At 39.6% G+C, this 11,652-nt stretch overlaps 1 protein-coding gene and 1 long non-coding RNA gene across 11 annotated transcripts in view; one reads left to right on the top strand and one right to left on the bottom strand.

Annotated features, from left to right (window-relative positions):
• Window positions 1-11,652, bottom strand: part of LOC130673769 (titin) — an 86,915-nt gene that overhangs the window by 31,752 nt on the left and 43,511 nt on the right. For 9 of the 10 annotated variants that reach the window (XM_057478952.1, XM_057478953.1, XM_057478954.1 and 6 more), the window contains one exon: window positions 130-11,604. The exons of the other annotated variant lie outside the window; for it this stretch is intronic. In XM_057478952.1, coding sequence (XP_057334935.1) covers window positions 130-11,604 — 11,475 coding nt within the window. The remainder of the gene's footprint in view (window positions 1-129; window positions 11,605-11,652) is intronic. 10 annotated transcript variants of the gene reach the window in all.
• LOC130673774 (uncharacterized) overlaps window positions 1-11,652 on the top strand; it is a 108,620-nt gene that overhangs the window by 90,921 nt on the left and 6,047 nt on the right. The window lies entirely within an intron of this gene.

Here is an 11,652-nt window from a genome sequence, read left to right as displayed (position 1 = left end):
GTGTATCGCGGCACATGCAAAAAAAGAACGAGTGATCACGAAGGTATTATGACTGTACTTTAAGCCTGTTTAATCCCTAATTGTGATAATGAAGCTACACGGACCTAACACATTGTGATAAATACTTACCAATAACTTGCTCCAGATGGTCAGACTCGTAGGTAACTGTGGCTGACTTTGAGAATGGTTTAATGGATTCAGGATACTCTGATTCAAATTCTTCAAACGTTCCGAAATCTGTTACAATGACACTTCTCTTTTCTTCATCTACTTTTCGCGCGGTCTTCATATCTGGTTTATCGACATCAAACTCAGAAACAGTAGACTTGGGTAAGATCTCTGATGTCACGGCTACCTGGCTCTCCATAATGTCTGGCTGAGCATTAACTTCACTAGCCATACCTTTAATTACTTCTTTAGATTCTTTTTCATTGGCTACAACCTGAGTAACTTCTACACTTTTTGATGTTTTTATTGATACTTCAGCCTGAGCTGATGCAGCTTTTTTTGAGATTGTTAACGTAGACTCGGTTTCTTGAGTCTGTTGAATAGTTTGTTCGAATATCTGGAATGGAACCTGTTCAGGCACAGCTTTCTTTTCTTCAGGTTTCGGCGCACTGAGAAGCTCTTCAGTGGTTGTAGTCGTGAGAACTTGAGATTTTTCAGCAACCGGACGACTGATTAGACTAGAGTCTGCTAGTTGTTTTGTTGGAACGTCTGGCGAAGGAAGAACATCTTCAGTTTCTCCTTGAGTTATTTCAGATATTGTTAGAGAAACAAGTTCTTCGAGATTCGGTTTGCCTCGTTGCTCTTCAGGAACTGCCTGCTTTTCTAATTTTTCTGTTGACGTAACTGTGATCACTTCAGTTGTCTCGGCAACTTCAATACTATCCATTTGTTTCATTGCTGTATATTTCTTCGGCTTTTCATTTTCAAGCAGAATATTCTCTACTTCATTTGAAACGACTTCAGAAACTGTTACCGTGCTCAATCCCTCAAACTCAGGTTTTCCTTGCTGTTCTTCGGGCTTTTGTTGTTCAATTAATTTTTCAGTAGTCGTAACTGTTATGACTTCGCTTTTTTCTGCTACTTCCCTACCAAAGATGTTTGTTTGTGCTGTTTTTTCTATTGGAGCTTCAACACTCGGAAGAACATCTTCAACTTCATTCGTATCAACTTGACTGACTGTCAAAGAAGTTAATTCGTCGAGAGTTGGTCGTACAGCTTGACCTTCTGGAGCTTTTTCTTTTACAAATTCTTGAGTATTTGAAACAGTAGTAATTTGAATCGTCTCAGCGGCTTCTCTGCCGGACAAACTAAACTTCGCTAAACCTTCACTAGGAATTTCGGCACTCGGTAATTTTTCTTCAAGTTCATTAGAAATAACTTGAGATACTGTAACTGATTTGAATTCTTCAACATTCGGTATTCCTTCTTGCCCTTCGGGTTTCATTGAACTTATAAATTCTTCAGTACTAGTCAATGTAATAACCTGTGAAGTCATAGCAATATCTCTGCCAGATATTTGAGGCTGAGCAGTCTTTTCATTTAGCACTTCTTGACCAGGAAGCTGTTCTTCAAGTTCGTTTGATACAGTTTGAGAAACGACAGCAGATGTTAACATATCAACACCAGGTACTCCTTTCGCTGTCTCCGGTAATTTGGAACTTGCCAAGTCTTGTGCACTAGTCATCGTTAATACTTGACTAGTCTCTGCAATTTCACGACCAAGAAGACTTGGCTGTGCAGTTTTTTCTGTTGGAACTTCGGGACTTGGTAACGCCATTTCTCCTTCATTAGTGAATGCTGTTGATACAATCAATGAAGAGAATTCATCTAAACGAGGTTTAACTCGTTGTTCTTCGGGATTAGTTTCGGCAACTAGTTCTTGAGCATTAGAAACTGTAGTTACTTGAATAGTTTCAGCAGTTTCACGGCCAAAGAGATTAGGTTGAGCTGTGACTTCGGATGGTGCTTGCATTGATGGTAAAATATTTTCAGTTTCATTTGATATCGTCTGAGAGACGATAATAGATGTCATTTCATCTACTCCAGGCTTACCTTTATGACCTTCAGGTGCTTGTGGCACTGAAAAATCTTCCGTAGTTAAATGAGTCGTTACTTCAGTAGATTCTGCTATCTCCCTACCCAATAAATTAGGTTCAGCTTTCTTTTCTTTTGGTACTTCGGGGCTAGGTAACTCTTCTTCAACTTCATTTGATACTACTTGAGAAACATTTATAGATGAGTGCTCTTCGAGACCAGGTTGACCTCGTTGTTCTTCCGGTTTTTTCTCAGTGAACTCTTCAAAGCTTGTTAGTGTCATAACATGAGAGGTTTCTGCAATATCGCGACCAAGGATATCAGGCTGAGCGGTTTTAGTACTGGGTTGTTCATGACCTGGAAGCTGTTCCTCAGATTCTCCAGAAATGGCTTGAGATACAATGAGAGAAGTCATCTCTTCGAGACTTGGTTGACCTCTCTTCTCCTCAGGAGCTGTATCTTTCACGAATTCTCCAGTACTCGACATTGTAAGAACTTGAGATGTTTCAGCAATATCGTAACCTAAAATATCTGACTCAGCAGTCTTTGTAGTAGGTTTCTCTGCGGTAGGCATTTCCTTTTCAGCTTCACTTGAAACAACTTGTGAAACTGTAAGTGAGGTCAGTTCTTCGAAGCCTGGTTTACTCTTTTGTTCTATAGGCCTGTCTTCAGTAAGTTCTTCAAAGTTATTTAATGTCATCACTTGAGATGTTTCCGCTATATCGTGACCTGTAATATCTGGTTGTGCTGTTTTAGTACTTGGTTTTTCTAGACCCGGTAGTTGTTCTTCAGATTCTCCAGACACAGCTTGAGATACGATAAGAGAAGTCATTTCTTCAAGGCTTTGTTGACCTTTCCTTTCTTCTGGAGCTGTATCTTCCACGAATTCTCCAGTACTCGACATTGTTACTACTTGAGATGTTTCAGCGATATCATAGCCCAAGATATCTGGCTGCGCAGTCTTTGTAGTTGGTTTTTCAGCACTTGGCATTTCTTTTTCAGCTTCGCTTGAAACAACTTGTGAAACTGTAAGCGAGGTCAATTCTTCGAAGCCTGGTTTACTCTTTTGTTCTACTGGCTTGTCTTCAGTAAATTCTTCAAAGTTATTTAATGTCATCACCTGAGTTGTTTCTGCTATATCGTGACCTATAATATCTGGTTGAGCTGTTTTAGTACTTGGTTTTTCCAGACCCGGTAGCTGTTCTTCAGATTCTCCAGATACAGTTTGAGAAATAATAAGAGAAGTCATCTCTTCCAGACTTGGTTGACCTTTCTTTTCTTCTGGAGCTGTATCTTCCAAGAAGTCACCAGTGCTCGACATCGTCACCACTTGAGATGTTTCAGCGATATCGTAGCCCATGATATCTGGCTGCGCAGTCTTTGTAGTTGGTTTTTCGGCATTTGGCATTTCTTTTTCAGCTTCGCTTGAAACAACTTGTGAAATTGTAAGTGAAGTCAATTCTTCAAAGCCTGGTTTACTCGTTTGTTCTACCGGTTTATCTTCATTAAGCTCTTCGAAGTTATTCAAAGTCATCACTTGAATTGTTTCGGCTACATCACGGCCAAAAATATCTGGCTGAGCTGTCTTAGTACTTGGTTTTTCTTGACCTGGAAGTTGTTCTTCAGATTCTCCAGACACAGCTTGAGATACAATAAGAGAAGTCATTTCTTCAAGACTTTGTTGTCCTTTTTTCTCTTCTGGAGCTGCATCTCTGATAAAATCACCCGTACTCAACATCGTAAGAACTTCAGAAGTTTGAGCAATATCATGGCCGAAAATATCAGACTGTGCAGTCTTTGTACTGGGTACTTCTTCACTTGGTAACAATGTTTCAGCTTCATTTGAAACTGTTTGAGAAACAATTAACGAAGTCATTTCTTCCAAAGCTGGCTTACCTTGTTCTTCTTTTGGTATTTTATCTTTAGCAAGGCTTTCAGCATTCAGAAGCGTCTCCACTTCAGAAGACTCAGCTATTTCTCGACCCGAAAGATTAGGTTGTGCATTCCTAATTGAAGGAACTTCAGGAGTAGCTAATTCTTCTTCGACCTCATTAGAAATAGTTTGTGATACAGTAACAGATGAATGTTCTTCAAAACCAGGTTTGCCTTTTTGCTCTCCTGGTCTCTTATGTTCGAGCTCATCAAAACTAGCCAAAGTCAAAACTTGAGAAGTTTCAGCAACATCACGACCAAGAATGTCAAATTGAATTGTCTTGGTAGTAGGCTTTTCATCACCAGGAAGCATTTCTTCGACCTCACCTGATACCGTTTGAGAGACAATTAACGAAGTCATTTCTTCGAGACCAAAAATTCCTTTTCTTTCCTCTGGAGCCACGTCTTCGATAAACTTCTGAGCACTAAGTAAAGTTTCTACTTCAGAAGTTTCTGCTACTTCTCTACCCAAAAGACTTGGTTGAGCTATTTGTCCACTTGGTTTTTCAGGACGTGGCATTTCTTCTTCAGTCTCATGCGATATTACTTGTGATACTGTCAAAGGAGCAAACTCTTCTACTTCAGGTTTGCCTTTCTTCTCTTCTGGACTTACCATTTTAGCAAAATCTCCAACAGTCAGTATCGTTTCAACTTCAGAGACTTGCGCGATCTCTCGAGAGTCCAAATTAGGCTGTATACTTTTTTGTAACGGTACTTCAGGACTAGGAAGAAACTCTTCAACTTCATTAGAAATCGTTTGTGAGACAACAACAGACGTTAAAGTATCCATTAGGGGTTTGCCTTTAACACCCTCAGGTCCTTTGAATTTTTCAAACTCTTCAGGACCCACAATAGTTTCTACTTCCATTGTCTCGGCTACTTCTCGTCCCGTAATATTCGGCAATGCTTTTCTGTTCTTTGGCTTTTGATCAACTGCCAAAGTATCTTCAATTTCATTCGATAAAATTTCCATTACTGTAACTGTACTAAGACCTTCCATCTGTGCTATGCCTTTATGCTCTTCCGGTTTAAATTTGCCTTCAAATGTATCTTCTCGTTCACTTGTCATCGTTTCTGTTTTAATAACTGATTCCATGGTCGTTTGAGTCATAGTAGCCTGCGATGTAATTGTCGTTTTATCTTTCACTTCGCCGATGCTATGAATTGCTTCCACTTGAGATTTCTGTACAGTTTCAAGAAAACTAAATTCTGGTTTAGCTTGAACTGTATGAATCTTTGGAGCACCTTCGAAGCTTTCTTCTTTATACTCTGACATTGTTTCTGATACTTGAAACGATTTAACTTCTTGAATATCAACGACAGCTGTCTGAGTAGTAGGTTTGAATTGGCCTTCGAATGAATTTTCAGACTCTTCAATAATATTTTCCGACACTGAGACACTTTCAAAAGTATCTTGGCTTGGAGTAGCAGTCTGCGGTATTCTCTCATCTACAGGAACTTCAGTCTTTACATCAACACTTGAGTCTACTACCGTGGTTAAAATACTACCATGCTCCATAATCACCGTTGTCTCAGCTGTACGCGATTCAAGTAATTTCTGTTCTTCGAGAACTTTTTCACGCTCGCCAGAAGTTACTTCAGTGATAGATACACTATGTCCCTCTTCAAACGTTGGAGTAATTTTACTAGAAATAGTTTTAGGATAATCAACAAAATTGCCTTCAGTTTCTCCAGCGGGAACTTCTTCAATGATCACAGATTCTAATGTATCTTGTATAGGGCGAGCTTTCTTTGAATCACTTTCAAACGGTGCAATCGATCCTGTGCTCTGATCGACAATAACTTCAGTCTTCTGTGCAACATCTTGCCCCACTCTTGTCAGCTTTACTTCTGCAAAGCCTTCAATATGTTTGGCAATCGTTACAGTACCTTCGCTATCTTGAATCATAACTTCATTAACAGTTAGACTTTTGCCTTCCACGAATGAAACATCAGCACTCCGTTCATCAGGTCTAAACTTGCCTGTAAAGTCTGAACCCAGTTCTTCGGGTATTGCTTGAATGACATTGACACTTTCAAATGTTCCTTGTGTCTCTTTAGCTGCTGCTTCTGTTGGTTTCGTTACTAAAAGCTCTTCAATACCTTCCTTCGGCATCACTTCACTCTGCTGAGCTACCTCTTTACTCTCAACTCCTGGTTTTGCCATTTCTTCTTTAGGTTTTTTTGGAACCAGAAGCTCTTCTTCAACATCCTGTGTCATCGTGGTTGCAACAATTACTGAAGTCTGTTCATCTACAGCGACTTTAGCGCTTGATGTCACCATTTTTACTTCCATGCGGTCGCTTTCTCGCTCACCCAGGAATTCTTCAATTAATTGAACCGTTTCGTAAGGTTTTTGACCAATTCTCGCAGTAGCGGAAGTGGTTTGAAGTGCCTCTACTTGTCCAACAAGTAAATCAGCTATCACTTCTGTTTGTTCTGCTACTTCATGACCCGAAGTCAAAGCAGGAACAGCTTCTCGCGCTTCAGGGTGAACTAAATTATCAAGAATACCTTCTTTAGCTTCAGTTGTAATTTCAGTAACAGTTGTCACGCCTTTTCCTTCCTCAACAGTCACTTCAACGTCTTTTACATCTGCTTTAAACTTACCCTCAAATATTGATTCTTTGTCTTGAGGAATTTCTTGAGATATTTGAAGACTTCTAAAAACTTCTTGGCTCGATATTGCTTTTACTGTATCAAGTTTCATACTTTCAACATCACCAAGAGCGTCTTGAACATTTGTAGCCGTTGTTTCAGCAATCTCATGAGTTAGATCGATATTCATAGAAGCAGCTTTCTCACCGGGGAATATTTCTGGTGTATACGTGGTCTCTTTATCGCCCGTAGTAACTTGAGAAATTGTTACAGTGCTGCGCCCAAATTCAATATCAATCTTAGCAGTGTGATCTTCCGGTTTGACATCCGGTACAAATTGATCTTCGGTTTCTCCAATAATCATTTGAGAACTGGTCAATGGATTGAAAGTAATCTGATCTAAAATAGCAGTCGATACTTCAGGTTTTTCTTCAGTAATCATTTGAGTACTGAAATCGACCACGTGTTCAGTAGTTTCTGCTACCAAGTGTCCACCAACAAACGCTTTGTCTGCAACTCTACTCTCGGGTAAGTCTTTTGGTAAATAATCAGATTCTTTGTCTTCCATCGTTACCATTGTAACTTCAATGCTTTGATCTTCAACGACAGATAAATCAGCAAGAGCTTTAATTGGTTTTTTATCTTTCGTTAACAAGCCTTCAGATTCTGATGGTTGAGTTTCAGTTTGTATGACAGGCTCTAGTGGAATCTGCGATGAAATAGCAGAAGCTGATACCTTTTGAAGCTCTCCAAGAACTCCCGTACTTGAGTCAACATTAACTTCAATTTTCTCAGCTATTGAATGTCCCGTCATGTCTATTGAAGCTCTTCGTTCTTCTGGTTTCTCGGGAATTTTCAGTGAGCCTTCTTTGTCAACTATCATAACTTCAGAAACACTTGTAACATTTCCTTTATCTCCAATTATTATTTCTGCTTTATTTGTGGCAATTATTGGACTTTCAGAAAATTCTTTTTCTTTTTCGGAGATCACAGCTTCTGTTTGAATAACTCCTTCAAATGGTAGACGTTCTTCTTTAGCAATTGCTGATGTCGGAGCCTTTTCTTTCAATTCATCAGTTACTGAAGACGTCGTGACTTCAGTAAGTTCAGCTACTTTATGAGCATCGAAGTTGAACGTTGCTTTTTCTGTCATCACATCTTCTTTGCCCACATATTCTTTCTCTTTTTCAGATGAAATTGTTTCCGTAATATTCAAACAGATCTTAGCTTCTTCAAATGCAACATCAACGATTTTCTCCTCAGGCTTAACAAAATCATCCATAAATCCTTCTCGATCTCCAACAGATGTTTCAATTGTTACAATACTCTTGTGCGCTACATGATCCATTAGTGCAGTAGCAGACTGAGTTTCTTCTGGTTTAAATTCTCCTGCATCATCTTGAGCAATAGTCTCTAAAGCTTCAGCAACTGGATGTGATTCGAAATCAAAGGTAGCTAATTTGTTTTCCGGTTTCTCGAGTTCTTCAAGAGGTCTCTCTTTGTCTCCAGTTTCAACAGTTGACACCAGAATACCTTCACCTATTTCGAACGACATCTCAGCTAATCGATTGCTCGGTTGAATTTCCGTCAAAGGAGCTTCAGTCTCACGCGTTTGAATTTCTTCCGCAACTGCAGTTTCATAGAGAAGTAAAGACTCTGATGGTTTCGCGTCTTTTGGAACTTCTGATGTAAATTCACTAACTCCAGTGTCACTCATTATTTCATACTGCGAAGCAACACCTTGAACTTCAAAGTCTATCGAAGCCTCAAAGCTTTTAGGCTTAACTTGATCTTCTAGCCGACCTTCTTTGTCTTCTGAATTTGTCAATAGTACTTGTACACTTTCGCCTTCCATGAAACTGACATTAACATTCTTCAAATCCGGTTTAACATCTTCCAAAAGTACTGATTCTTTTTCCGAAACCGTTAACTCTGTCTGCTGAACTATCTCTAAGCCACTTTGATGCAATATAGCGCTTTCTGTTTTCGGTTTTAGTTCAGACAGTGAATCAATATTATTGGCAACAACTGTTTCTTCAGTTTGTGCTACTTCATGAGTTGATGTTAAGTTCATCGTAATTGTCTTCTCAGAGACGTAATCTTCAGTATGTAAAGTCTCTTCAGCATGAACTGCCGTGATTTCCATCACCGACACATTTTCTGAAGTCGTAATATCAACTTGAGCTTTCTGTTCAACTGGTTTTGCTTCTTCAAATCTCGGTTTCTCCGTCTCCGCAATGTTTGTTTCAACAATAACCAACTCATCAAGTGCTTCTTGAGTTCCAAATGCCTTCGCAGTCTTAGGTTTATCATCAGACATCTTACCTGCACTTTGTTCAATCAAGACTTCAGATTTCATAGCTATCGTCCGGCTATCAATTGAACTCGAAGCTGTAAAGTCTTGTGGTTTCTCATCCGGTCGATACGTGTTCTCTAGATCATGAGTCAAAACTTCTAGTACACTTGCACCTGATCTCGTTTCAGTGTAATCAATGCTAGCTGTCTTAGACTCAGGTCTGATGTCTTCAGTATACACATCTTCTTTTTCAGCAACTTCTTGAAGATTAACAGTAACCGACTCTAGTGGAACTGCTGATGTTTGAGCAGTTCCACTTGCACGAACTTCTTCAGGTAATTCTCCAGTTGGTGATTCAGTTCGCACTTCTTGCAATTCAAAGGCAGATTGTGTAGTGAAACCTGTCGTTGCAAACACACTCTCCATTTTAGTGATACTTCTGTAGTCTTCCTCAGCTTCGTTCACAATAATTTCTGTTGTCTTCACACTTTCTACTTCATTCAACCCAACTTCAGCAAACTTTGACTCAGGTACTTGATCTTTTTCCACAGGTTTCAACCCTTCATCAACTACTGTGATATCTACCACAGTTTCTACTAAATTATCATGTCCAACTTTAGCTTTTCCAGTAATTGGAACTAATTTATCAAGCTTCCCTACATTATCTTCAGGTTGAGTCTCCTCAACCTGGAAGGAAATGACAGAATGAGTTGGGACCATTTTACCTCGATGGCTCTCAGGCATTTCATAAATTTCTAAATGACCTTCTTTGTCTACGGAAGTCGTCTGAAATATTTCAATACCTTTAACAGAATCATAAATCATATCCACTATTTTTTCTTCCGGTTTAACGGAGTCTTCAAACTTTTCTTCACGATCATGCGTAAAAGTCTCTTGGATTACTTTCGCTTCAGTCAGTTGTACAGACACAGTTCCACTTTCCGTGATGTATTTCAAATCTTCGCTGAATTTAGACGGCAAATCAGCGGTCTCTACTTGAGAAACCGTCACGTGTTCTTCTGGACGGAGACTGGTTTCTGCGATTGCTGATGTTGGTTTCACTTGTTCATTATATATACCCTCAGACTCTTGGACAATAGTACTGGAAATACTTCCAATTTCCAAAGGAAGTATTGAACTGTCGGCTGTTTTAACTGATGGTTGCTCTTCTGGTTTATATTCGACTTCTCTTTCAGATGTAACAGTTTCCATAGTAAATACTGAACTCTTCTCAACAACATTTAGATCAGCCACAGCTTTCTTCGCTTCTTCAACAACAAGATTAACTTCTTGATGTTGAGTCTCAACCGTAGAAACCGTAACGCTTTCCAAAACATTGACATTAGTTTCAGCTTCGAAAGTGTCAGCTTTCCTGCCAGGAACAAATACACCTTCCATCTCCTGTATCGGTTGTTCTCCAATCATCGGCGCTTCGCCGCCTTCAGAAACACCAACCTGAGCTTTCTGACCAGCTGGTAATCTTCCAGGCACATATTCTCCTTCTTTTTCCGGTGCATGAGTCTCTTCAGTAATAACCCGTTTCTGTGACACGACTGTCGTCGTTGCTATTTCAGTTGGAACAAATAATTCTGGATAATACTTTCCAGGCTTGTCTTCAGTTTGGACTTCTTCAATAGTCAGAGGTTCTACAGCACTTATATTGACCCGTGGCTTAGCAGAAATAGTCTTAGTAGGCTCCAATTTATCTTCAGTAACAGCCTCGTTGACTTCGTAAATAGAAAGACTGATATTTGGTAGCATTGTGTCTTCAGCAGTCACTGCAGTCGGAGCAACAAAGTCTTGAGTGGGAACTTCGCCTTGGTTTACCGTAGTTTCACTTACAGTAGTTGCTTCCTGTAGAGTCAAAGCAACTTCAGCTTTTTGCGTCGTCAGAGCTTGCTTCAAATCTAATCCAGTAGTCTTAGCATCATTCGCAAGCGTTTCCGTAACTTGAAGACTTTCTTTAGGCTTCGTAACAACTCCAGGTGTAGCTTCGAAAGTCGTTGGTTTAAAAGTACCTTTGAATTCTCCATGCGAGCCTTGAACAGTTGTTTCCGTAACAGAGAAAGGTTCAACTGGAGCTACCGATACTAAAGCTTTCTTCTCATCTGGTTTTATCTTGCTAATTTTATCTTCACTCTCTTGAACCGGTACATATTGTTCTACCAATGCATTCACTGTATCCAAAGTAACTCTAGCTTTTTCACTTTCCGGTTTTCCAGGAGCTTGTTCGGCAGTTCTCGTTAACGCAACAACTTCATGACTCTGTACCGAAGTATTAACAGGCACAGATGGCACTGCTTTGTCTGTTACCGTCTCAAAATCTTCAACTTCTTCGAAATCAATTTCTTCTTCGCCTTTCTTCGGTCTTTTGGCTTTCAATATTTTCTTACGTTTCTCTCCTTCTTCTTCCTCTTCAATTATTTCTTCTTCCTCAATCTCAATCTCTATTTCTTCCTTCTGTTTTTTCTGCGGTTTCTTAATTCTTTTCGTAACTATTTCTTCTTCCTCAACTACCACAACCTCATCTTCTTTTTTCTCTCTTCTTTTCTCTTTTTTGGGCTTTTTCGTAACTAATCTACCCTCATCGCGCTCAGTAACAACAGTTTCCTCCTCAATATCAATACTTTCCCTATCCTTGTGTTCTTGTGTGTCCTCAACCACTCGAGACCCGTGTTCTTCTGGTTTTATTTCTTTGTGCAGTGTTTCGTGTACTAGCTGAGTGTCCTCGTATTCTGTGGAAATGATGTTAAGGTTTGTGTGATTACGTTCATGTGTGTTCA

This window comes from Microplitis mediator, chromosome 8 (assembly GCF_029852145.1).
Source record: "Microplitis mediator isolate UGA2020A chromosome 8, iyMicMedi2.1, whole genome shotgun sequence".
Lineage (NCBI taxonomy): Eukaryota > Metazoa > Arthropoda > Insecta > Hymenoptera > Braconidae > Microplitis > Microplitis mediator.
Note: the sequence above shows the minus strand (reverse complement) of the source record. Positions and strands in the feature narration are given on the sequence as shown.